The sequence below is a fragment of the Camarhynchus parvulus genome, chromosome 5 (assembly GCF_901933205.1).
Source record: "Camarhynchus parvulus chromosome 5, STF_HiC, whole genome shotgun sequence".
NCBI lineage: Eukaryota > Metazoa > Chordata > Aves > Passeriformes > Thraupidae > Camarhynchus > Camarhynchus parvulus.
Window position 1 is genome coordinate 21,931,896 of NC_044575.1, and position 27,738 is coordinate 21,959,633.

The 27,738-nt window shown below is 43.0% G+C and overlaps 1 protein-coding gene across 2 annotated transcripts; it reads right to left on the reverse strand.

Annotated features, from left to right (window-relative positions):
* Positions 1–993: 993 nt before the first annotated feature.
* On the reverse strand, positions 994–21,857 carry SYT13 (synaptotagmin 13). Of its 2 annotated transcripts, none has more exons than XM_030950467.1 (6): positions 21,369–21,857; positions 16,132–16,354; positions 14,094–14,228; positions 12,250–12,563; positions 7,624–7,753; positions 994–6,905 (listed from the first exon to the last, which is right to left on the reverse strand). In XM_030950467.1, exons 1-6 carry the CDS (start codon positions 21,549–21,551, stop codon positions 6,601–6,603), a joined length of 1,290 nt encoding a protein of 429 aa, XP_030806327.1. In that variant the 5' UTR covers positions 21,552–21,857; the 3' UTR covers positions 994–6,600. The 2 variants fall into 2 exon arrangements, with proteins under 2 accessions (XP_030806327.1, XP_030806326.1); XM_030950466.1 differs by having other exon boundaries at positions 14,094–14,234.
* Between the last annotated feature and the right edge of the window lie 5,881 nt (positions 21,858–27,738).

A 27,738-nucleotide genomic window follows, 5' to 3' on the forward strand; every position in this document is an offset into this window, starting at 1 on the left:
GCTACTCTCTCTTGGCAGACAGAGGATTACAGGACAATCCCAGTTTAATTTTTAAATACTGTAGGGGGAAAAAAAGCTTCTAATAAATCTGATGTGACAATGAACAGCAGGGTTAAGAGAAGAATGGTTCTGTGGCAGTTATTGCTGCTTTTCAATATGCTGAGCTGGGAATTACTGAGTAACCCTGTGCAAATCCCCCAGGTGGGAAGGATTGTCCCTGGCAGATGCACCACCCGTGTTCAGCTCACTGTGCAGCAAAAATACAGCTTTTGCCTTCGTCTCTACAGTAAATTCTTCAGTGCCATCTGCCTCGCTGTGCAGCTGACAGGCACCCCTCTTTGCAAAGCTAGCAACAGCCTGGGGCTCTGCAGACTGGCTTTGTTTTCTCTCCTTGTGCTTTAACACTGACTGTGATAGGTGAGAGTGCCCCCAAACTGTCAGTGAGGTAGATACTTCGTGCTCCTGCTCTAAAAATCTCTTTGCTTTTACTTTTATGTGCAGGTTTTGATCTGTGTGTCTTGTTAGGAACCAGCTAATTCTGGTGATGGTATTAGGTCAGCCAAGCATGTTTTCCTCCTAATGAATGCATGGTTTACAGAGTATCATCAACACCAACTTGAAAGTACTGAGACTGGCAAAAAACCAAAATAATAATTAAAAAAAAAACCTCAAAATTCACTTCTTAGTTTTGTTTCAGATATGGAGCCAGTATCTGGGAAGAAACTGGTTCCCAGATCCCATTCTCTAATCTCCTTGTAACTCCTTTAGAGCTTTGTTTAGCTGCCACCTTGCTGAAAAGGCCAATAGATTTCTTGTGCTTGCCCAGGACAGGACTCTATTGCTGACTCCTCCTCTTCTCATTGTACACCCATCCTTTGATGACACCCTTCAGAGCATCTTCTGCCAGCACTCATGCCAGCACTCTGTGCCCCTGACATGAGCTGTAAGCAGAGGGGACTTACTGTAGAGTAAACAATGCAGACACAGCACTGGTACAGCTTGGAATTATTTACTTGCAGCGTTTTACATGTTGTGCTGTAATATTAGACACAATGGCTGAGCATCATGCTCTGGTTTTGTGCATTGGATTGTGAGAACAATATAAAGTCTTGACAAACAATATCTGGCTCTGTACAATAAACACACTGGGACACCAAAGGACCAAGTAAGCAGAAAAGCCCCCTCATGCTGGAAGGCCACAAATCACTATTTAACTTTGCTACTTTTCTTGTGCATATTGAAAACAGAAGAAATAATATTATGTGTTGAGTGTTACTATTTACTCATGCTTATCTTTCAACAAATTAACCAAATACATTTTAATACCTAGTTAAATTCTGAAACACATAAAAATGCTGTCAAAGCTCTGGCCTTTAATTCAATCAGACTTCAAACTGACCTTCAAAAGAGTTCAAGAAGCATGGTCCAAGCCACTTCAGCTTCCAGTTCTTATTAAATCTCATTGTAGTCAACTGATCTTAGACATTAGGAAAATTTGGGCAAACCTTGGGCTGTAATTCTAGGGCCCAAATGACAACCTACTTCATTCTGGGGGGAAAAACAAGAGTGGTTTTGAATGCTACTGCTGGATAATACTGAAGATAGATGCTAGCAAAATACAAGGTACAGCTGTTCAAGGTATTGAAAGCCCATCAGTACCTGGGAGAATAATTGAGCCTGAAAATTTTCCCAGTCCTGCTGAAGGGAATTTTCCATTACCTTCTGATGTATTACCTCTTTGCAAAGCAAACATGTTTCTTATTAGCATGCAAGGATATTTGGGACAACAATTGGGGGGAAAACCCTGCACTGAAAAAATATTACCATAAAGGGCACCACTCCCCTTACAACTGTAACCACCCATAAAGCTGTAACCACTCCCCTTACAACTGGGGAAGGGTGCTGAGGGTAGTAATGAGTCTAAAACATCCCAGCTATTTTAGTGACTATTGATGATTTGTGCTTATTAATCCTTCTACTGTAGGACAAATTGCTTAAAATCAAACTAGATCATTTTTGGGAAGAAAGATCTAGCTCTGAGGGCAGGTTGAGGCAAAACAACAGACGGCTACAGTCTATATTTTAACAAAGGAACTCAAAGTAGTCACAAGTCATTTCCTCTGGCCTCTTAGCCCCCTCCTCTGAGCAGAGGCCACCTTTCCCAGGCAAAGCTGGGTAATATACTGGGAGCTGCATTTCTCAGGGTTTTTTACAGTAATCTGGTTGTTTGTGCTTTGTCACTGGATGAGGGACTGTGAATCCCTGTCCTTAAACTCACAATTCTGACCTTTAGTGAAAAGGATCATTCATTCTGACCAAGTAGACTGCCTCGCACCATGGTTTTTTGTTTGCTTTTTTTTTTTCCTCCTTCCGTATTCCCTACAGTCTCTTGGCTTCCAGCTTCTTCATGTTAATGCTTCTAACAGGCAAAATAATGAGTCCAGCCACTAACTAGCCACTGGGGACTCTTGTGGCTGCTTTTGGTCACACATACATCTTAGGAACATTAATTGCCATAACTGGGGTTTTTTTGCTTCTTCTCTTATGACACAATTTATAAGCAGCATCCTTTAATTTAATACACAGTGGTGCTTGCTGATGCTCCTGCATTTTCAGCTTCAGGAGCTGAAAACAGAGGGTCTATCTGGCTCTGTCCTTATTGCACTACAGCAATACTTTGACAGCTCAAGTTGCTGAAGCTGCTTGATACAATGGCATTTTCAAATACTTCGGATTTATCTTCATGACTTTGTCAGCTACCACAACTATTCCCAGCCCTTTGTCTGCTGGGACAGTTCAGCACCTCGGCCCTTGGGGTGCTGAAGCTCAGGGACACCCAGGTACTGCTGCTCAGGCTGTTCGGAGGGATGAGGGCAGGGCCCGGGCAGACGCTGGAATGCGATGGGTGACACACAGCCCCTGTTAGCAGAGTTCAAAAGGCCGGGCTGGGCTCCCCTGCCCCTCGGGTACCACACGTACACAGCATTCCTCATCCCGTTACGTGCCCGCTGTCAGCCCCGGCGAGCGGCCGCCTCCTCCCAGGGACTCCTGGCAGCCTTTGTTCGGGCTGTGCTGATGGCCAGGAGCATTCTTTGCAGGCTAAAATGCCAGACAAGAAGAATGATCCATCCGGGGCAGATGTATGCATTTTCACTCCTTCTCTCTTTCTCATTAAATCCCACTGCAGCAAAGGAGGAAACAATGCCGTTCATTAACACTGATGGCACACTTGGCTCCTAAGACAGATTCGTGGTTAAGTAGTGCGTATACACAGGATTTGTCTGCTGTAAAAGAGGACGTTGTTTTGCCACGGCTAAGTCAGGTTCTGAGGAGCTATTATTTTAAATGCCATAGGACTGATTGATATCTATTACAGGGTGTGCCAGAATCACCAGGGCACAGGCAGATAATGCTGTTTACAATCAGTCATCAAGATGTTATAAAAGGCTCAGTGAAACAAGCAGGATGCAGAACTAGAGGAGTTGGCAGCAAGGCAAATATTTGGCCCTTCAGGCTTTCCATTGCCAGCCAAATAGCATCATTGTGTGAAGTTATCCTTCTTATCATCAGCCTTCAAAAAATCACAGTGCTGCCTGGAACCTATACGTGAATTAGGCCAACATTCCAATAATTTCTGCACTTATATGGAAATGATTACTCCATATCTATAGGTACATCTACAGGCAAATCAGGATCAGAGTAAGCATTAAGAATTCACTATCAACTAGACCCCTGTGTCCAATTTACTCACAGTATCCTACAGCTTTTTGTTAGTAAACAAAACCCTAAACAAGAAGAACAAAACAAGAAACCAATTTTCTTTTCATTTGCATGCCCTCTAGCCAACAGATCAATATCAGAGATTAAAATATTGGGTGCAAGATTCATGGGCATACTTAGCTTTTCTGTCTGTCTGGTTGCTCAAAGAAGATTTTATTGCTCTCTTCAAAATGATCCTGTAACTCCTGGCTACGCCACCCACAAAAGAAATAGTAGTGTAAAGACAACAGTTTTCAGTGTGCATCAACCTTGTCAGTTTCTTCACAGAATCATAGCATTGCTGAGGATATAAAGGGCCTCTGGAGATCATATTGTCCAAACTCACCCTTGCTCAAAGTGGGATAAACTATAGCAGGTTGTTCACGCTGTATCTCATCAAATTTTCACTGTCTCCAAGCATGGGGACCCCCAACAACCTCTTCTTGTTCCAGTATTTGATTATACTCACAGTAAAAAAGCGGGTTTATTCTTGGTATTTTTCATGTGTTCGGATGGAATTACCTACATTGCAACTTGTGACCTTGACTCTTGTCCTGTCACTGGACACCAGTGAAGAGTCTCTCTCCATCTTCTTTTGTCCTCTTCCAGATCAGGTATCTGTACTCATTGATCTAAACAGTTTCAGCTCTCTCAGACTCTTGTCGTATAGAAGATGCTCCAGTCTCTTAAACATCTTCACGGCCATTTGCTGCACTCTTCCCAGAATCTCCGTATCTTTTTGCCCTGGGGAGTCCAGCAACAGGAACAGCATTCCAGAAGTGCCCTCACTGGTGCTGAGTTGAAAGAATCACCCTCCTTTGAGCTGCTGGCATTGCTTAATGCAGCACAAGGCACTGTTGTCCTTCTCTGCTGCAAGACCACACTGCTGGCTCATGTTCAACTTGGTGTCCACCAGGACATCCAGGTCCTTTTCTGGAAAGTTCCTTTACAGATTGTCAGCCTTCACCCCTGCACTGCAAGGTTGTTCTTCCTCAGGTGCCACTTCTCCTTGTTGAATTTCAGGAGGTTCCTGTTAGCCCAGCATTTCTCCAGCATTTCTCTCAGCATCCCTCTGAATGTCAGCACAACTGCCTTGTGTATCAATCACTACTCCAAGTTTTGCATCACGTACAAACCTGCCGAGGCCATGCTCTGCACCATTGTCTAGGTCATTTATGAAGGTGCTAAACTCTGTCAGTCTCCTGACCAGCCCCAGTCACCACTAGTCACTGACTTCCAGCTGAACTTCATTTCCCAGTTCATAACCCATTGTGCCTGGGCTTCAGCCAGTTTTCAGACACTGGTTCTGTTGTTTTCTCTTTGCCAACAGGATGACAGCCTTCCCTTGACAAGCTGCTAGACTTGTTAGACTGCACCATCAGAATGGGATGGATGCTAGTTAAAGGTTAGCTTAATGTTTTGATTTAAACAAGGAGCAATCTGACCCTGCAAATATGAAGCTCTCTGAGATTTTCAGGGCTACAAATTATATGGTTCTGTTTCCAGATTTTTGGATGCCTTGTCCCCATGGAAGTCCCTTAAAGTTGCGTCTACTACTTGAAAAAAAGTAGTAAGACAAGCAGTGTGCTTATAGGATCATGACATTATCGCTGCCAATGCCAGACTTTCAGTCCATCTGTAAACACAAAAAAAAGGACAGTCAGAAGTAACATTTAAGCCACGTCAAGTCTTGAAAGTGCACACAAAAAACAAGCCCTGGAGAGTCTGGTTGGTGAATTCCTTCTGTCTGGAAGTGATGAAATACATGGCAGTTAATAAGGGTTGTCTTTGAATAATGCTGGTATGAGGATTTGAGTGCAATAGTTAACTGTCAAACCAAAACCATCTATCAGCTGCTAAGGTATGGAATGATCCCACTTCTTTTGCCTAATTTTAGATGTTGCCTGGAATATAAATAGTATATTTGAAATTTGGGATAAACCCAAACAGAAAATATGGCAGTAAACATAAAGATTTGGTCCAAGTTTTAGGAGGTAACATCAACAATAACTTTTTGTCCATATTTAGGATCTTCCTGGATGACACCATAGAAAGATAAATGGTGCAGGTATTCTGATAAGGGGTCCTGAAACATTCATATTTTCAGCAGTTTTCATGAATCTTAAATACAAGGTATCAAACTCTCCAGGAAACAAAAGTAAAGGAAGGTATTTGACTTCTTGTTCGGCAGTGTTTGCTTCAAAGGCTACACAGGATGAGGGTGTTGACTGTCTCTCCCTTTCTTCTTCCTCTGTTCTCTCCCTTCATTCTGTGTATTTTTCTAGGTATCCATTTACTGCACTTTGGCTTCACTCTCTTTTTCATACTCATTCTTTGTGCCTGCTATGATAGTCAGTTCTCTGATCTTCATTTCTCAGTCTTGTGGAGCATTATGAAAAGCAGTGATTGATAAAACAGTTGTGTGTTTGTGATTATGGAGCCAACACTCACCAAGGGACTTGGGTGACAGCACTAGATGCCAATGAAGGGCTTATATTTCCATGCTAACTTTGCTGCTCTTCTTTCCTTCCCTCTGCTCCTCTACAGAAACAGTGACCTCTCAGAAGAGACAGTGGGCAGGTAAATAAAATTAATTCAAATCATCCAGGCAGCCAACCCGTTGTTTGAGACAACCACTTGATTAGGTGAGAGACTGTCCTTTAAATACATTTTCCAGACAGTTTCCTGGGCTAGAATGGTCAGGAAGATCAGAGAAGAGTGGTGTACTAAGAGTGCTGTGCTGAGCAATTTCATGGAGATGAAGATGGAAGATGAAATCCAGCTTATTCCCCCAGGCTCTGAAGCCTGGTGGGAATCTTGTTGTCAGTAATCACGATGAGCCTACATGTGGAGCTGGTGCCACATGGCTATCTGTTTCCTGGGGTTCCTCAACATTTCTTCCCAGTGGCTCCTCTCTGTGCCTGTGACGTGTAAGCCCAGACTGCACTTGCCAAGCACATGGCTCTGGCCAGCTCCATCCTGGCTCAGCATTTCCAGCTCCACGCTGGAGGCACACAGGAGCTCATGAGGCACCTCAAACATGATCATCTCGTTCCACACAGGGTTGATCTTGTGTTTTGCACGTTTGGTCTGCTTCTTCTTCAGCTTCAGTGACTGATGCCTCAGTGTCACCTTGACAGAAACATCTGTAAGGAGGAGAGATAGACATCATGTTAATGAACATGCAACAAATAGACTAGACTAGACTAGAAGAGGCTGAATTGGAAGGGACCCATCAGGATCATGGAGTTCAACTCCTGGCCCTGCACAGAACACCCCAAAAATCATGCCATGTGCTCAAGAGTGTTGTCGAAATGCTTTTTGAACACAATCAGGCTGGTGCTGTGACCAACCTAAGTCTCCCTTGACTCAGCTTCATGCTGTGTCCTCAGGCCCTGGCCCTGTCCACAAGAGAGCAGGTCAGTGCTTGCCCTTTCACTTCCCCTTGTGAGGATGCTGAAGACCACGAAGAGGGGCTCCCCTCCCTCTTTTCCAGACTGAGCAGAGCAAGTGACCTCAGCCACTCTTCATAAGGCTTCCACTCCAGGCCCTTCACCATCCTTATGGCCGCCCTTTGGACACTCTCTAGTATCTTATTATTTTTTTATATTGGGATGCCTGAATCTGCACCCAAAAATCAAAACAAAAATGCAAGAGAATTTACACTGGTGACATCAAACTGAGACAGCACAGTAGAAATATTGGTCAGGGGGCATTTGGTTTTCACTTTTTAGAAATCATTCAGATCTCTTTGGCTTTCTAAGCCAGACTTTTTTTTTTCCTGCCAGACTTCACCCTTCCCACTTTCTTTCTAGATTTACACAACAGCAGAAACAACATCTGTTTCCTTGCTATAACACTCACCACTTCCAAGTAGATCTTTCAGCTGCTTGGAATGGAGGTTTTTAGCCTTAATAATCACCACCAGCAGGCGATTAGCTGCTGGCAGGTAGCTAATAGAGAGCAGAACCTCCCCATGGCCTGTGGATGGCTCCTGGAAATGGAGACACAGAAAGGGTTAATTTTTATATAATCTTGGCCAGAACATTAGGAAAGCAACAGTCGAAGACTGATGGGTGGAAGGTCGTGACCAACCAAGTTGTCTCTCTGTACAGGAGATCTTTCCAGTTACCCTGGATGAGAATAAACCTGGCAAAGATGCCTGAGGCTCATAAGGCTCCCATAATGTGAGTTACTGAATCCTTATGGCACCGAAAAGTAACTGCTTCCAGACATCAACTTTTAGTGCAATATTTAATCAGAAGACGATCTGGGGCTGACATACAGTGCAAATAGTCAGAAATTCCTATTTTGAGAGGCCACCTAACAGCCCTGTATTTATGTCCACTACCCCCTTTACTGCTTTTTGTAATTCACTTTTGGTTTCAGGTGCTCCATTTCTCATAAGGCTCTGACTGGACCCAGCCTCCAGCCTTCATTGCCCAGCAGGAGTGTAAGGCTTCCTGGGAAAGCAGAGATGGTGCTTGGGGCTGAGTCTGACCTGGAGCTGGACTACACCTTCCCTGACATCCTAATGGTATGAGAAAAAACCTAGCCAAGCTGAAATCCTCCACAAGCTGGGCACAATACATTACTTTTCTATTGGTGGCCGGGAGTCTTTGTACAAATCACAAACAGGACGGGACTGCTAGGAATGTGCCTTGAGCTGTTTTATTTTTCAGCATCAGTCTCATTACATGGTTATGACAATGGGAAGATGCCATCAGCTCACATCCCAGGCAGCAGACCGAGAACTTAATGTTACAACTTACTTTATAAGTTTTTTGACCAATCACAAAAAGCAAAAGCATATTGACAGTAGTTCTATCCAACCACTATAAGCACATGTATCTTTGGTTAAAACAATGCTTGCTTATTTCCAATACAATACCTGCTTGTAAGCCTTAAAACACAATGCACAGAGCTCTATTATTAAGCTTAAAACTTCCTAATATCTTGCTAGATAAACTTTTCTGTAGCTTAGGGAGCTATTCTAGACAAGCGTTAATACACAGCCCATTGTTCTATTTGTCCTTACTTTTCTACGTTTTACATAATTTTTCTGCTGACCTATCTCATGGCTGCTGCTTAGCTCTAATCACAGTTCTGCTGTCTCTGAGGCCTGCCTTTTGCAGCTTTCCCAAAACCCTCTGATTTTATGGATTCCCACACTCTTCCTTCCCACCTGCCTTCCATCAGGACTGTGAGCAGCTCTCCCTGCTTCCCCTGTGGGAGACTCCCTTTCCCTTTCCCTTTCCCTTTCCCTTTCCCTTTCCCTTTCCCTTTCCCTTTCCCTTTCCCTTTCCCTTTCCCTTTCCCTTTCCCTTTCCCCTTACTTCCATTTGCCCTGGACAAGCAACCCTTGGGGGAAAGCCTAGGGACACAGTCACACCACCGCTGCTCTCCTGTAAGAGAGTAATGCCATTTCCTTCTCAGGAGCCAGCAGGGAAGGAGAAAAATCCCACACCATTGTGTGCATAGCTGACAACCCCTGGCAAGGAACAAAAAGGGAGTAGTTATTCTCTCAGTGAGTGGGAGCTTGTGACAGAAATCTGGTTTAGTGTGAGGTTAATGACCCAGAAGAGTCCCAGAAAGCCAATGCCAATTCAACAGACCCATTCTGGGCTCCTTAGCGTGTTCTACATCCTTGAGGATAGACAGCCCTTCTCTCCAGGCTATTTCTGTGCTCTGCAGTGTCGCTACTAAGTGAGCCATAAATATTTCAAATTAAGTTTTCAACCAGTTTCTCAAAACAGGCAAGGACAGGGCCCTGTATGCTCTCCATGAACTGACTGACTCTCCAGAAAACATGGCTGTCATCACTGTCTGGTTCGAATGACTAATTTGTCCTGCACAAATCAGGTAGAAGGGCATCAGCAAGGAAGCCTGAAATTCAATCCCAAGTCAGCCCAAGTAAATATGTTTTTCATGCACTCAGGTAGCAATGAAGGGCTTGTATGCATTTCACTTATATGAATCCTGTCTTAAACTGAAGTGGACCTTAGAAAAGCCCACACATAAAAAGAGGCAGTTTAAATGCCTGTATGCCCACTACAAAAGAATTGTACAGTCAAGGACAAACCCAAACACCACCTCAATGCAAACCCAGCATTTAGGCATGTCATAAGCTGCTTTTGTTTATTTACCCCCACTACATCTCAGCAGGTCCCATTCTGTAGCTCTTGGCTAGAATTTGGTTCCTGTAGCTGCAGGCACAGATAGATGCAGTGGAGATTGGGAGGGGGTGGGGCTCTGTAGACGTGCACACACACACACACAAACACATGCATTGCACTCCAATCACATCTTTACCTATGACTTTCTAGCTCCTAGTGTGCTGATCAAGTTTTTGGCCAGCCTGTATCCACATGAAAACAAAACCTGCAATGGTCAGCCTCTGCTGGAGTTTTGGTCTTGGACAGACCAAACCAGAGGTACTTTCCCTTCCCCTTCTGGTCTTTGTTTTCTTTGTTTCTTTTTTCCTATTAAATCCATACCCTACATTTTGTGCTGAAAACCTGCAAATTCATACAACCATCAGAACTTCAGTCTTTCTTTCTATACAAAATTAATAAAAAGCAACAAGGGGTCATCAATGATTTACGTGCAGGGCACCATGAAATCACAAAAGGGAAGTTGCTGTGCAAGGACACACTATCATCAAGCCACTATCATTACTGTCATTAGCAAAGCAGTGGGAGGGAAGGAAGACAAGATAAGGATATCAGTCTACAGTATCTACGCTTTGCATTGCTCACAGGACTCAGTGAATTCCTGAATGCTAATTGCATTACCTGGTTAGCTGTAAGCGCCACTCTGGGCTCCTTCCCTTGTGTGTGGGAGAATTACTGGGAAGGTAAGAATGAAATGTCTGCCCTTCCTGGCATTTCAAGGAAATGTCACACTCTTGACAAAGCTCAGTAACTTTGTTCCTGGATAAATGCTGTAAAAAATAGCTCCTCTTTTTTGATCAGCTCTTCCTCACTCCCTCCCTCTCTGGTTCTCAATGAATGATTCAGGATCTGTATACATAAGCTATCTGTGCAATGGTTGGCTCTTTCAGGTCCCAGATGACGCAAATTCAGCTTTCACTGCACATCCTCAGCTCAAACTGGGGCACTGTTCAGCAGTACTGCTGGTGTTAACCTTGTGCTGTCAGCCTGGAGAAGAAACGAATGCTGTCCTGTTTCTGTGTGTGGTTGTGAATCTGGACCAAGGCAGAATTCCCTGTATACCAGGACTCCATCAGGTGCACTGGAGTAACAACTTATCATTTCTGTGAACAGGCTGTTCCTTGTGTATTGCTAAAAAAGCAGACACTTCAGTATGGGGGGAGAGAGGGAGGGTTGCAGCTATTAGACAAATACTGAGTCTTGTGCTTGAAGTTTATTAAACTCATTCAGACCACCCGTTTGTTTCTGCTGCCTCTGTCCCTGACAGATGTTTTTTTTAGAGTGGACAGTCCTGTTAGTATTCAAGTGGTTATCAGATAAATCAGCCCTATTGGAAATCAGAAATGCTAACAGTGTACTCTGTGTCTGTGGCCAGCTCACAGTGGAGAGCCCTCACCCCTGATGGTGACAGGCAATGATTTGTTTCATTGCGCTTAGTGGTGGTGCTGGTGTTGTTTTGCATTGCTCAGCCATACCACAGCAGAGTACAAGAGGTACCACTAGTTGTGATGAGCGAGCAGCAGCAGTAGCAGCATCCTGCTGCCATGTCTGAATTGCTGCTGCTAGAAGAACAACCTAGCTCATGGCAGGGAAAAGGCTCCTGAGGAAATGTGCCAGAAATTATAATGTGCACATGAAGCCTCCCCTGTACCCACTTCAAGAACTGTTGGAATTCTTCCCTCCATTTTTTCCCATCTGTGCAACTGGCAAAATGTGGATAAGGGAAGAAAGGAAGGTTTTGATGTTTAAGGAAACCAAAACAATACAATGAATGATATTTTGATATCTCCCAGAATAAATAGCACTGGATTGATTCCGGTAAGTGTAAGTGTCCTTCAGTCCAGCATTCCAGTCCCAACAATGTATTTCACTCCTAATTTAAGGCTCCCTGGGGTGCCACCTTGTGCCCTACCACACCCAGCTTTGCAGAATCCCTCGAATGGGCTCTGCAGGCACTCTGATACTTCAGCTCTTGCCACTCTGGTCCTATATCAATAATTCTGAGAAGCTCACACACCTTTTTCTAGACATAGCATTACAAATGCCAGTGTCAGATTGTCATGTACTTGGGGAGGAGTTGAGGGAGTTGTGACACGTTGACAGCTGGGAGCATTAGGCAGGAGGGCTTCGGATATGATGATGTACAGACCAGCACAGAGCTGTGCTGAGTGATCTCTGCAGTCACACATCACCCCTCTAAACCTGCTCCAAACAAATAAAGCCACCCACTGGCATGCAGCTCTCTAGGAAAAGGGTTTCTCTTGTCCAAACTCTTAATCATTCGGGTTTCTGAACTACCGACAGATGGAGTCCATACCTTCTCTGGGCTCTTTAGCCTTTCCCACTGGGCCTTCCCAAAGGATTCCTCCATTTCAGCAAGTTTCAGTTTCAGTTCCCCCACAATGCTGTGCCTGGAGAACTTGTCACAATTTCTCAGGGTGAGAGTTAGTGTTCCTCCTGGCATCTCCTCCTCTGTTAATGGGAATTGCAGCACCTCCTCCCAAAGGGTGTGAAGTACCTTCTTCTTCAGCTCTGTCTGGGCCTCAGCAATGCCAGACTTGCTCTCCAGGGTGCCCAGTATGTAGCAATGGCAGCCAGTGTCTTGGTCCCCGCTCATTCCGTCATGCATAGCTAGAAAAGATGGATAGTGAGGACCTCTCACAAAAGACAGCCCTGAAATATCTGTGGCTAAATTGCTTGTTTCATGACAGCCATAAAATAAAACAGCTGCATAGACATTGACCCCTGTTCCTGCCTGCATGGGGGCAGATTAAGCTGTGAGTCCATGCTGTGGTGTTTTCCTCAGGCTGCACAATGTCCCTGTCCTAGTGCCAGTGCAGAAGGATGCTGCCAGTGTTTGGGAGAGCAACAGCTGAGTTCAAGGACATTCTGTTGAAAGATGCAGAACAGCACTGAAACAAGGCAGCATGAAACAGGGGTTGGCAGTTCTCATTTACTTTTACCTTGGCACACAAAAAATATTTCTTACCATGACTAAAAGCAGGAAGGTTGGTCTCAGACATAAGAGATGGGATAGAGCTTCCCTTGGCACACATCCATCCCTCCAGGCCAATGTTTACGGGTTATTGCATTCTGCTACCCCAACCTCTGGTAAATGAATCCATCAGAAGCCACCCCACAGCCCAAAAGACCTGCATCAAGAGACATTCATCCCTAATTTTATATCCCCTTTATTTTGAAAAGTCTAGAGTGAGAATGGCATTTCACACTCCTCTTCAGTTGCAGCAACAGAGCTGCACTGCCTTCTCCAGCAGCAAGAGGAGCACACCCTCCTCCAAGGGGTCATTGAATATCACAGCTTTGAGGGAAAAACTGTTGTCCTTGCTGCAGACAGTCCAAGGACAGCTGCTCCTGAACTGCCAGGACCTGTGGGTCACAGGGCTCTCCTGGCTTCTCAGGGGAGCAGCATTGGCAAGCAGGTCCTGTGCACAGGAGTGCCAGGGTGGCAGCCAGCTGGTGTGGGTGTCCATCCTGAAGGGCAGCTGTGGGCTTGCTGCTGGCAGGAGGCCTGCAGCAGTGGCTGCCATTCAGCACCCTTTCAATTCTCGCCTCAGAGGGTGTGATTTGATTAGGTTTCCACAGAGATCTACACTGTGCATGAATTATTCAGTCAGCTTATTTTACTCTCCCAAAGGAGCTGATGATGCTCCAGCCCTGAGTGGAGAAGCTGTTGCAGTTGTCAGAGAGAGACACAGAGCCTGGCTGCCCGGCCAGGCGCTGCCAGAGGGACTTAAAATAAGTCTGGTATCTCCAGCTCAGGCTTTGACTTGACTTGAGGAAAGGGCAGTAGGGAGTGGATCAGATTGAAGAATGAAAGGTATGAAGAGGAGGGAGAAAGTAACCCCATTCCTCTTGCCCCTAAAGGAAAAAATAAAAAGAAGAGGTTGCTTTGTCCCATGTCTTGGACTGGAGGAGCCCATCCTGGTTCCTGACAAAGCTGTGCAAACAACTGTTCCCAAGCTACGCCCTCTCTTCAAGCAGTGACATTGATAGCTATTCCTGTTCTGCAAGCCCAGCACCAGTGAAACCTCCAGGGGTGCTGAGGCACCTGCTGGCCCTCAGATAGGAGGGGAAGTGTCTCTAAGTGTCTCTAAGTGTAGTCACCGTGTGTGTGTGTGTGTGTTGAGCCATGGCCCTTACCTTGGAGGAGGGCCACGCGCAGCTGCGCGCGCTGCGGCTCGTAGAGCAGGGAGTAGTGCAGCTCAGGGGCCTGCTGCCCGCCGCCTGCCCGCTCGGGCCTCAGGGGCTCCGTGACACACACGTCCTTTACCACACCTGGAACTGAAATAAACCCTTTAGCAAGCAGCTCTTCCCCTTCCCAAGACAGCAAATCCACTTTCTCTTGACTTTAGTTTTCACTCTTTCTGCACTTTGTATGCAGGACTATTATTTATTTTCCTTCTTTATCCACCATCATACATCCTTTTTGTTCTGTTTTCTTGCACTTTCAGCTCTTTCTACAGCATTTGGACAAGACTTCTGCTCTCCACCACCTTGTGCTCTATGATGGTTCACACACTTGCTTTTTTACCTTATGCCTAGGCCAAAGTGTCTGAACGACACCCATTACTTGTTATATTGTTTTATATTCTGTTAACTGACATTATTAAATTAAATCCTATGTTCTCTGCAATGAGACTGTGAGTCTGCTCTTGAACTGCTGTGCAACTCTGCATTAGGTCAGACTTCTCTAAACATTTTGTTTTGTTTTTCTTTTAATTTTAACAATGAAGTCTTTGTCATGCAAAACACATCCATTTCCATAGCACCTGACCAGGCTGAAGGCTGTGAACTTCAGAATCCATAAGGCAGTTTCTCCATGCATAATTTTGGAGCTGAGTATGTATTTCATACTGAAATAAAACAAGTTGCAAGACTAAAAGAAAAGCCAGAGGTTTTTGTCAACCAAAGCTGTTATCTGCAAGGTCAGTTCCAATTCACATAGAAAACAATAGTGGGACCAGCACACTTCCTCCTAAAAATCTCAGCCACAGTTCAGACCAGTTCACTGTGGCATCAAAAGGAGAACACAACAATTCTTGTTTAATTTTAGCAACACTTGATCTATATAATCAGGCAGAGCAGGAAGGAAACTTGCTTGTGCCATTAGCAATGCAGAGAGGCTCTTACACCAACACTTATATAAAGCTTTAGCCTAAATGCAGCCATCATCTTTCATCCTTTCCACCCTTATAATCTTTTCCCTGACACCTAAGGATGTGGCTCAGACAGTCTCTTCCTCCAATGCATCTGCTTCCCGTGGTACTTTCTTTTCTGTACTCACAAGCCTCAGGTTGGAGGGTTGAAGGTAGCAATTGTCCTTCCTGAAGGGCAAAAATATAATCTCAAAAAATTAAAAATAACTAAAAATAATACTCTGTAAAAATAATGGCAGATGGCATTGTCTCTCTGGCAAGTCTTCAGTAAGGTTTTATTAAAGTGGTAACCATTCGAGTAAATTATCCTGTTAAAATATGGCTGTGAAGTTAAAAATCAGTATGGAAGAAACCCAAACGTTGCCAGATGCATATAATTAAGATTGCATTTTCTCTCAGGCTCTAGAAATCTTATGTTTCAGGATTGGGAGCATTATCCTTTGGGCTGGCTGGGAAACAGGAATTGTGTTTGGTAAAAACCTTTGAGCTGTCAGCCTTCACTTTCACTGCACATTACAATAAGCCAAGAACATCTTACCAAGCCATGCCAATAAATGAGGAGAGAAAATTAGAAGCTTTGAGCTCCAGTGTCCCTGACAAGGACAGTTGTTGGACAGCTAGCATTTGACCTGGAGGAGATACTCTGCCTAATTTTGGCCAGATATTTCACACAAACTCTGGCTACTGCTCTCAACACAACTACACTACATATGCTTTTCTACAAAATGTCTGCTACCAGGGAGACAGATTTTTCAAAACAAAAAATGTTTAGGTAAAAAAAAAAAAATTGCAACAAGATACAACTACAACTTTGTTATCAGAATGTCCTCATGAATTCTATGACCACCTTGTACTAAACAAATGTGTTCAAAGCAAAACTCAAGAGTGCTCATGATAAGAAAGTGAAAAGCATCCGATAAATTCCACATTTATTTATCTGACAACAATCACATTATGCTTAGAAGTATTACAGATCCACACCCACTAAAGCAATTGTTAGTTTGAAGACCAAAAGGTCCTACCGTTTTGAGGGAGAACAAACAGCTCTTCATTGACTTGTATCTTCATTCTATTCTCATCCAAAGCAGTATGTTTCCCAGGAGCTGGTTCTTCTGTTGTCTTCAGAGAGTACTGCGTGTAGTTAACAATTTCAGGTGAAGTTACTTCTGGTTTGGGGCCATAAATGTTGGGAAACTTCAGAAGTGCTCGAGGCTGGACTGGCTCTGCAGTTTTCTTAATGTTGAACTGAAAATTAAAACTTTGTTTGTTACTTTGCACAAATTACATTAACTCCTCCAATTCTCTTAACGTTAGATGAACTGAGACAGGAAAAAAGCAGGGCCTCTGGTCATTCCTACCATCATTTTTTACTTGGCTTGTAGAAACCACTGCCTATATGCCTGGAGACTTTCTTGTCAACATGGAAACCTTGTACTTGGTGTGTTTCTTTTCAGATTTATTCCTCTACAGATATTTGATTACTATAAGAAAAAGATATGTTCTTATCATTTGATTTTTCCTCTGTTCTGGTACCAGTTAATATTTTCATAAGTTAATACTTTCATTTTAGTAAAGAAATTAACCACAAAGTTACTTTTGCTTTGATTAAGATATGGCAATTTTTACTTTGATGTTTGAAGTCAAATCCAAGAGCAAGAGGCTACAGACATCTCCCAGAATCTAGAATATTTTATATGAGTTTATAGTAAGCATTAAGAGTGCAAAGATATAAATCAAACGTGGAGCAAGTATGAGCATGATGCAATAAGACTAAGGAGAGCTGGTTGAACAAATGAGCCCTGGACTGGCAAACCAAGAGAAGTTGATTTAGTGGTCATCTCAGCCTCTTGGTTCTGTGGACCAGAGCTCCATCTGACCATCAGACACATATTTCCCCTTTATTATACCAGGACTGAAATTTGGATTTATGTCTGATTTTGTTTTTAACACTTCAATTCCCTGTTGAATCATGAACACGGGATGAGCAGAAGAACCTGCAAGATGCTTGGGTAGTCCAAGCAAAGGCTGGCAGAAAAGGCATTACTGTTCTCCCAAAACAAAAAAAAATATTTTAGTGGAATAGAACAGTTCTCTTCCGCTTATGTCCCAAGAAATGATCCCGCCTTCTTACAATTGAAATCATTCATGATTCATTCATATTTGGATTCATCGATGTGGAAGAACAAAAGCTGACTAGCAAATGACCCCAACCCTTGCAACAGATTTTATTAATGTTTCCAAAATATGGAAGACAAAAACCACAAGTAAAATAGCCACTTTGGTTGATTATTGTGCAGTGGGACTATCTCCAACCTACTGCCTGCTAACCTATTTTTGGTCAAGATTGAGGGCAAGACAGAAAAGGTTCATAATTGTAATTAAAGTTTTAAATTAGTCTTATTGTTTCCTATTAATAATGAATGTAGATGGTGCCCTGAATCTCTTGTCTGTGTTGGGATTTCCTGGTCCCAGCTTGTATGTCCAGAGGAAGCACACCTCCCTCTAAAGAAACAGAGCTGAAGAAAGAGGGCTGTCTTGCATGTTAGCCTAGTCATATTCTGCTTGTGGAGATCCTGGTTGCATACACTTGGCAGTGGTAGGGAACTAATTAGGTCAGTGACTCCATCTTCTCAAGGCAGCCAGTACACCAGTGTTTAGGAAGTCTACTGTGCAACATAGCATCTTGTCTCGTCTAATTTTAAGGGCTTTGAAAGAGAAGTGGGCTGAGAAAGAAAGACGTCATTGTGTGCCATCCTCACCTAGCATTCAGCTGAGTTTAGCTATTATGTAAATTACATGGTGTGGGGCTGTAAGTGAGAACCCTCTTATAGAGATGTGAGCCTCATCAGTCCTAAAATACCTAGGAAATGTGAAGTTACTCATCCAAACTTTAAATGCAGTTTTCCATTCTTCTAAAATTAAAGCAAACCAACCAAGCAGAATACATGGGGAATCACTGACAGCAGCTAGAAAAGGCAGGTTGTTTTTGTTGTGCAGAGGCATTACAGCCAGCACACACACAGTGGTGGTCAGCCTCTCCTACCTGCTGTCCTACCATTCACTGGCCACATACTTGAGCCTCCTGCCTGTATTGCTCTGTGCTGCCAGCACACAAAGCATTTCCAGATCCTTTGGGATGAAAAACACAAATTTGAGATATTGTTAGTACAGCCTTCCTCTTGCTAAATACCTTGCCAGGTAAATCCGTCAGCACACAGCATCTAAGAACTCTGTCGGGTCTAAATATTCCTCTTGTCTATCTGCTCTGCAGAATTAGAGACGAGAGACATATGCAAGCACAGTGGGACTAACCCACCCCCTCTTCCAACTGCATCTGCCTCTGTTTATTATGTTGCTGCCAGCTCTTTCCCCAAGCGCTGTGTGCTAATCCAGATACATAGCAGTGTCCTGTGGAAGTTTCCTTTGCAACTCAGCAGTTGTGTCTTAAATAAAGACAAGTGCAGAGGAGTTCAGAGAGTTCTGCAAAAATGCATGAAAGCAAGTAAACCAAAAGGAGCAAGGAGGCTGCAAATGATCCTTCTGTGTCCCTGCCCACTGTCACTCAAAGCACCAGACTGTTGCCATTGTTGGATGTGTTTAGGAATCTTCATTCTGCAGGCTTTGCTGAGACTTTGCAAATTTACAGCAGTTTCTCATTGTTTTGCAGATGTATGTTTGTGTTTGAACTTCTCCTCCTCATGTAGGCAGGGCATGTCCATGGGGAGCCTCTGTCTATAGCAAATACAAGCATCGCTGTCATGGGAGACATGCCAACTGAATAAAATGCAGACTTGCTACATCTTTCTTTTGTCATCTCTGTGTATCAGAATCAGTGGCCCTGACAGGTTTCAATAATTAAATGTGTCCAACACTGACTAGGACATACTGTGTACTAATGTAGTCAGAAAAAAACGTCCCCACAGAACAATTTATAAACATAGAGATAAAATTTTACAAGCTCAGAACTCAAATTGAGATTCATTTCTTGGCGGTATAGAGACTGATTCTGATTCAGTGACAGCATAGGAGAATTCATGTTCCTGGCAAGAAAATTATTTTAATTGGAAAGAATTGCTAAACATATGGAATATGCAAACTAAGAACATTTTGCACTTTCTGTGACAGAATGTTCACTCGGCTGCTATAATATGTCCGGATTTCTTGAAAAAAAACCAAAAGCCAGTAACATTGGAAATAATACTTCAAATTAAAAAGTCTACAATGCTGAAAGAATGCAATCACTCAGGTAATGATGATGCATTTAGGGCAGATTGAATAATTTTATCCCCTGTTGGTCAAATACTGTATTAAGTCGTGGCAAAACTTATGAATTTAGACATATTTTGAGGACCATAACTGAATAGCTGCTAAGTACTGGAGGCTTAACTGAACAATATGGAGACACAGTGCTAATTTCAGTCCTACAAATAGGATAGCACCCCCATGGACAAGATCCAGGATGGATTAACATTTTCCCAAGATGTTTCCCAAAAAGCTGTATAAAATAAAAAAAGCCCAGTCCTAGGATAGATTTAAAAGGAGGATTCGAGATGTTTCTGGGCTTGGAGATCACATCAAACTCTCATAGAAAGAGCCTGATGGTAAAGTTGTCTGTGGGTTGTGTTGCTGCAGACAATAGCTAGAAAAATTGCTTTGGAAAGTGATGTGGCTGCCAAAGTTACACATTTTTCATTCACGTTAACAGTAAACTTGGAAAAATCTCTGCATCATTGTACATTCTTATATACAGGTGTTAGCAAATTCCCTCTGGGGTAGAAAAGACAATAAAGGAGCATGAAAGGGACATGACTAAGCTATCAAACAGAATAGCAGGTGAAATTCATCTTAGGAAAATGCAAACAGGTACTAGGAGTTATCTACCATGCCCATGAAGGGAGGTTCAGAATTAGCAGCAATCTCTTGAGAAGTCCTAAACTCCATGCAGAAGTTAATCCATGGTCAGTGGAGCCATCCTCCCACACCTCTCCTCCCCCCTCCAGCAACCACAAGATCTGCTAATGCCATTCTCTGTATCTGCACCAGTTCTTACTATACTGTTTGTAGATTTGGTCATCTTTCCTCAGCATAAACTGCAACAAGAACATGAGGATGCTAAGGTTCTTTTCTGCTTAGAGGGTAAGAATGGAAGTCAGAGAAAGGCTGAATATTTAACTACAAACATTACAGAGGAGTTCAATTAGGACTCCAGCTACACTCTTTAAGAATCCAAAAATAACAGTCAGCTCAAATAATTAAAAGGCAAACAAAGACTATTATACAATGGAGCACAGGCCTTTGGAATGGGCTACTATGGCATAACACTTGGTTGAATGGCTAAGTGAAAGTGGAAAGGACACAGGCACAAACAAATATCAGGAGCAACAGCCAACAGGTAATACTTTCAGAGACATTGACCAGTGTTATAGCTTATTCTAAAGACCACATTCAACCGAGGAAATAATCAAACACTTCCCTTTGAAGAAGAGATTCCCATTAATAAGTATATTAAAAGTGTTCTATAATTCCCCCAGCACCCTCTTGCCCTGGGCTCAGGTGTAAATCAGGCTGTTTGGATTCTAACAAAAATGAAAGAGCACACAGGGATGCCTGACACCATCCATACTCCACATTGCTTTTACAATAAGTGAAAAAGAAATTCACAGTGTGATGAGACTGTCCAGTCATCACAATCTAGATTCTTGTTTGCTTTTTATTATGATTTCAAAGCCTTGTTTTAACTTCACACATAATTAATCCCCTCAGTTAGAAGGGCAGAAGGAGGAGGAGGGAAGGTTTTCATGAGAAACCAGCTGTTGACAGGGAACTATCCTGCAGGAACTATAAGATATTGTGAATAGAATTAAATAGCTGCTATACGAGATCTCAGCAGGAGCTGTCTCCTCTTCACAATGCTGCATGCCACCTGGTACAGTCCAGTCTTCTGCTCTTAGGAAATTATTCCTCTTTTGATCTATCTTAACTAAGCAGCATTTCCAGTCCTCATCCCCTGTTTCTGCCATTAGCAGCTTTCTCTCTGGCTCCGTGGCAGCTGTCTCCTGCTCTGGTAATTCTGTGGTACCCAGCTCATCTCTGTTTTTCCCTCACTCCTCCTCCCACTGGCATGTTGTTATATCCCAAACACAGTAAGCAGATAAACAGGCAGCATAAATCACATGCTGAGTAGCCTAAAAGGGAAGTTGCACTCCCACCCTCTGCCTTTAAAAAAAAATCACAGAGTAAATTAGAGACTGTGTCTTACTTGCTGGACTGGCTGAAGCACACTGGGCTTAGTATTTTCCGTCTCGTCCTCTTGGTCCTTTTCTGAGAGTCCTTTCCCAGGTTGCTTGCATTTGCAGAAGCAGGTGAGGCCGCAGAGGGCAAGGATGCTAGTTGCAGTCCCTAAGGTAGCCCCCAGGGCTATAACTGGAGCAGACAAAACCATTGTCCTGTGCTGCACAGGAACAGAAAGCACAGAGACCCTGTGGCTCTTGCTACTCCCTGGGAGAGCAGCTCCCCCACATCCACTCCGAATTCTAGCCTGGCTTCATTCTCCTTGGAAGTCTGAAAGCAATTCTCTTTGCAGCAAAGGGACCAATCTAGACACACAGATAAATCATCCCACCTTTGCTAGGCAACAAGGCTTCCTTTCTATCCTGCTGATGGAGTTGCTGCTCCAGGTCAGGGAGAGGAAATAGTAATTGTGGTGCCTGCAATCTCCATATAGCTGCAAACAGCCAGTTTTCATTGAAGCCTGTTCTCCAGCTCCACTGGGAAAAGTCTGATGTGTGATAGAGAGGAAAGACGTCAGCAGAAGGGGCTGGCCTTGCTAGCTAACTCACAGAAAGTGCATCCAAGTGTTTGATCATCTCTCTAGCAATATTTCTATGTGTTGGCTTGCTGATATGCTCAAGAGGTTGCATTTTTTTGTGTTAAGGCAAAGATAGCGACTGCCAAAAGCTGCTGGCCTGAGAAGCTGTGTTATGATAGCACTGCACGACAACTCTGTAGTCACAGTAAAGCCTCTGTACAAGGCAAAACTTTCTCATCCTTCAGAGGCTGCAGAACAAACACAGGCAAGAATTAAGAACTGTCCCACGCCTCACCACCTCAAAGCACAGGGTCTGAACCTTTTGGAGCTGCTTCTGCAGGATAAATGCAGAGCAGCAGCTCTGTTTAAAAAGAGAGCAGAGAATCCTACCAAACAAGATGCACTAGTGAATATGCTGCTTCCTCTGGAGAAAATGAGAAAGCAAACAACATATGCTAGATATTAGTCATAGTGCTTACCACACTGGTGTCAGGCAGTGGGCTGCTGAGCACAGAAGAACCTGCATGAATAGACTTGAGGAGCTAGATGTCCGTCCCAGTTTTCTCTTGAGGTGATGGAGTGATTATCTTCCTCTGACTCATTTATTTTTTGCCTTGTTTCTCAGAATGCCCAGCCTGGGGAAGAGGATAATAAATGCCACCATTTGATGTGTTTCTCATGACATGTCCTACCCTTTTCTGGGTACTTCACAGGGAGGATCTAGTGACCAGAAGGTGATTATAATTCTGGTCACTATATCTCTCAGCCAGAATGAAAATAGTCTGCAAAATATTCCAAAAATACCCAGTTCTACTGATTCTACTGGAAGTTTATCATTCTATTTTGGAATATAGTTGATGCCCGTGGATCAGGAAAACAAATTAACTATGTACAGAGAATTGTTTAGAAATTCAGGTGTTTTGATCCTTCTGTAGCTAAGGTTTTGCATAGAGTTTTCTTAAATTTTTTTTTCTTTGATGCTTCACATCTTATTCATGACAACTCACGCAGCCTTTGTTCCTTAATGACATGTTCACCTCCCTGGAATAAAACTTCCCTCGCACATCTTCCCTCACTTTAATTGTTAGATTCCTCTGTAGCACTGCAGCATCCTAATGGCTGCAGTGCACATTCCCCTTCTCCTCACCCTACCTGGTTTGTCAGACATGTCTCACCCCTCGCTTCCAAGCCCCCTGACCCCCCATCAAGAATCAAATCCCAATGGACTCAAGCAGAGGCAGTTCCCTAACAGACTGCTGAGCCTGTGGAAACTGGTCTCTCAGCTCAGCCCAGAGAGGGAAAACCTTGAGCTTTGTCCTCTCGCTACAAGAATAAAAGTTGTGTGCACCAGGCTGGACCACTGGCACACCTCTCCCAGTGCTCAGCAGTGGGAAGAACATCACACAGAGGAGGTTGAGAAATCTGACTAAACAATCCCCTTGTTTCTTGTTTTCTGTATCTCAGGAGATTCCAAAGCCTTGAGTAGCATCTTTGTGCTTACCTCTTCTGATGTGAATTTTCTCTGCCACAAGTAGACCGTTCCAACCATTTGCTGACTTATCTAACAGCTGTTTCATTCAGCCCACAGATGAACAGGTAACATTGGCATGGCATGATAGTGCCATGAGGTCTCATCTAGAGTTTAGAGATTGAACCAAGTTGTTATGGACTTCTGCCACCACTCAAGAGAAGCAGAAGTGAGAAGAGTCTGAAAGATGACAAAAAAGATGGACACAATCTTTAGATACCTTTCATTTCCTCCACAGGATGGGTTATTCCTAGGAGTGCTGATGAAATCTAACATAGCTAGGTCAGAGATCCCAGAGAGCTGGAAACCACATGGAAAGGAAGAAGGTTCTGTTAAGGTTCTGTTCTGTAGAATACAGTGAGAGAGATTTGGAGTGGAGAAGACATTCAGTCCATTCATGAGATGAAATCTTCATGTGTTTCCCACAAGCTGTTCTAAGAATTATGCAAAGACTGCTTACAACATGCAGTAGAAGTAAGGTCACACCAAAGTATCTCTGCAAGACAATAATTTAACAGCAAAATCTCTGAGATATTTTCTGCCTGCTTATATAGGCAGATTAAGTTTTCCTTCCCAGAAATTGTATTTGATGTGAAATGTAATAGGTACAGAATCATTGTCAGATATAATTTTCTAATGGTAACAGACAGTTAACAATCTTTTGCTGCTATTGCTAGGAAAACAAAGAAGCTCTCCCAGACATTGAATATTATCAGTATTATCAGCTTCTACAAGTGACAGGCCAAAAATTTCAGATTTTTGTGTGTGTACTGATGCATGTACAGATACATAATTTAACTGTAGCTTTGGCATGTACTGCCACTGCATGGTTGCTTATTTTTAGCACATTCTGTTCTAAAAAAATTGGGCCTGAAATGTGTTTCAAAGTCATCTTTACACTTGCTTGTTTCAACAACTAATAATTAAATTGCTTATTATTCTTTAAAGCAGTAGCAGGACAAAATGGGAACAGGTAATGACCTTTCCCACTAGCCATTCACACTGATACTGTCCAGAATCACATAGCTTTTTTATCTGTCACATCTGCCATAAGAGACTTGCCAAGGTAGAAAGATGAAAGCCTGTTTCTGGAATCCAGGTTTTAGGGACAGGTTCAGGCCTGACAACATATTTCACAGTCATCCTATCCACATATTTTCTCTAGATTCTGATGTAAGGTATGTATAAGAATGACAAAAGCATATACATGGTTTTCAGCTTCCGGTATTTCAGACAGGAATACTCTGTGATGGCAAAATAGAAGGTACCAGTAGACCTTTGGTGCCTATAGATTCTTTGTTCCTGCTGTGAGCTCTTCTGCTGACATTTTGGGCCTTTCTGTTCATTGGCTGTATGATAGTGGCTTATTCTGAATGAAGACTTTGTAGTACAGATCACATGGAGAATTACAAGAGCTTTTGCATTGCCTAGCTGTAGTTCATGCTTTAACAGAAAAAAAAAAGGAAAAAAAAGAAGCCCTTTAATATAATTGCCAACCATTTGAATAAGCAGGTGGGATTTTCAACCTTTATTTTGACAACTGAAGACACAAATTAAAGTGCCAGAATCCAGAAGGAAAAGCTGATATACATCTGAATGAAAGATGTTTGCACACTACTTTCCCTGACTCAGCCTACTCCACTCCATCAGGGGCTGGTATCAGAGATACTCTGTTTCTCACTGAGGCATTTCACCAGGCAGAAGTGTGAGTTAACAGATGGAAATGGGAAAGTTGTTCGGGCTTTTTTTTTTTTTTCAGGGAAATCCTTGTGACACTCAGATTTAGCCTGAAGGTGTAAGCTCATGTTTTCACTTGTATTGACTTGTTATGCGATTCTGTGCTACAGAAATGGAACAGTTTGAACAGAACGGTGGTCTAAAATAACTTTCCAGATCACAGCAAGGTGTTTACATCATCCACTTTGGGCATTGAAATAGTCAGTTAGTAACAGAAGACCACATAAGGGTGCCATGCATTTTGTATAAGTAAATGAAATATTGTGAAAACAAACGTGAAGGTAAAGGGCTTGTGCTTGCAATGACTGCATCTGACTCCTTATGCTTTTGTGTGCTGTTGCCTCAGGTTGTAAAATCTTTAACAAAGAGATTCTGTCTTCCTCCAAGTGGTGAAATGTTCCTCCCCCAGATGGTTAAGTATTAACAAACCGCAGAAATAATCTTTTGCAGCACTATTAAGAGAAAGCAGTTGTCTCTACATATTCATATGCAAAAAGAAAATAAAGAAGGAAGATCTGTGAGAGGAATGTGGGCTTGGTCCCTCCATCACTGTCACTGAAGCAGACCTATAGATATAAATCAAGTAAATTAAGTAATTAAGGGAAGAACAAAGACTCAGTTTCTAAAAGGAAGCTATAAAACAATCAGCCTCAACAAAATGAGCTTCAGGGTGTGGTGCTTCATCTGATGTTAATGGATGTAGAACTCCTAGAACCTGCAGACTTACAGGAGCTCCTGCCAGCTGTGTGTGTAGTCTTTTGCCACAGTTCTACCCTCAGGATGATGATAAGGATTTAGCACCGTGGAGGGTCCAGCTAGTGCAGTGTAGAGTTTGTGGTTAATGATTCTGTAGTGGGACACCACACTGTCCTGAGATTAAAATCTGTGGATTCAGGAGATTTATGAGAAAAACATGGCTGTCTACTTGCTTCAGGAGGCTGCCATGTACCTCCTGTCACCAGCAAGCACTGTAAACCTGACTGTTGTACATCTCTTGCATACCTTGCAACAACATTGGATGAATACTGCCAGAGGGTGGAAGACTCAATACCAGAAAGTAGAGAAAAAGGGCCAAAAAGCAAAAACGGGGGAGAAATAGGAAGAGTCTGTAATATGAGAGTTGGGCGTTGGTGTGACTGCTGTAGCAGGATGCTATTAGATGCTACACTATAAGAAAAGTAGGAAAATCAGAGGGAGTTCAGGAAAGCACCACATGAATGAATTAAGGGGTGTGAGGCAGCGGATCAAAGTGTGCCTCAAGAAGGAGAATCTCTTTATTGATTAAAAGGCTAAGGGGTGTCTTGGTCAAAATCCTTAAGCATCCAGTTGTGAAATGAACCTTTGATGATAGAGGTTCTCTCCTGCTGAGCAAACACTGTGTTACCAGGAGCTAATGGCCAGAAGCTGATGCCAGATAAACTCAGAGTGAAACATTGCAGATTTCCAACAGCCAGCATAATTTCTGTGGGAGCAGTCTCTGGGGGATCGTGCAGGGTCGTCCATCACAGGTGGTTTTGAAATCAAGATTAGAGTTGTACAGATTGTTTTTATGGGACTATTTTTGTTCAGTTGTGGTCTACACTGATGTTGCACCACCAGTTATACACCGATGTGCTATCCTGTGTTGGTCCATGTGTATATGAGGATCACATGGGATGTGAAGAGAATATTATTGTATAAGGCAAGTTTTCAAAAAATCACAATTCCTCTGGCAGCATCAAGGGGCCAGCTGCAAAGAGAAAAGCAGCTTTTGAAGGTCACATCATACCACATAGTCCAGCAAAAAACCAGTATCTCTGCATTACCACGTGAATTGCTTTAGTGTGAGGTCTCAGCACCTCAGTAATGCAGATTCGGAAAGAAAATGTCAAGTCCAGCTCAGGACAGATCCAGGTGAAAGAAAGAAAAATGTTTCACTGGAAATGCAACTGAGAGTGTTGTTTGGTAAAGTGGCAGACAAAAGGTTAAGTGTGAGCCCAGTTAGCAGGTGAATTTAAGAAAATGAGTAAATGCTTTCCTATATGGGGAGGGTATCTTGCTGAGAGCAGATAACACACAGATAGATATCCTGTTTCTCCATTGAACTCTGCTAATTTGCTATTGAAAATCCAGGAAAATACAGCTTGTTTTGTGTCTAACTCATTTTAATGTGAAAACTGGCTCTTGATTGACTGGAGAAGCAGAGCTTATTTCTGGGCAGATAGTTCCACTACAAATGTATGTTTATTTCCGGTAGATTTTTTTTATAACCACAAGGAGATTTGAGAAACTTCAAAGCCTTCCAAAGTGCCAGACAGCAGAGTGCACATTGTGTATTTGCAATAAACGGCTGCCTCCTAGAGGTGACAGTATTTTTCTTACAGTTTCTGTTTAGCATTTATAATGTGCCAGAGTTTCAACCTTTTGCAACCCAGTGTTGTAAAGGATACTTTACAGAGAAAATCTTTGGATCTCATACTTTTAGTTAAAATTATATCCCCAGCTGTGTTAAGGCTGCAAAGCCAAAAAAAAAATCAAGAATTATGGTTGCCTGTAAAGCCTTAGCTCTATCCACTT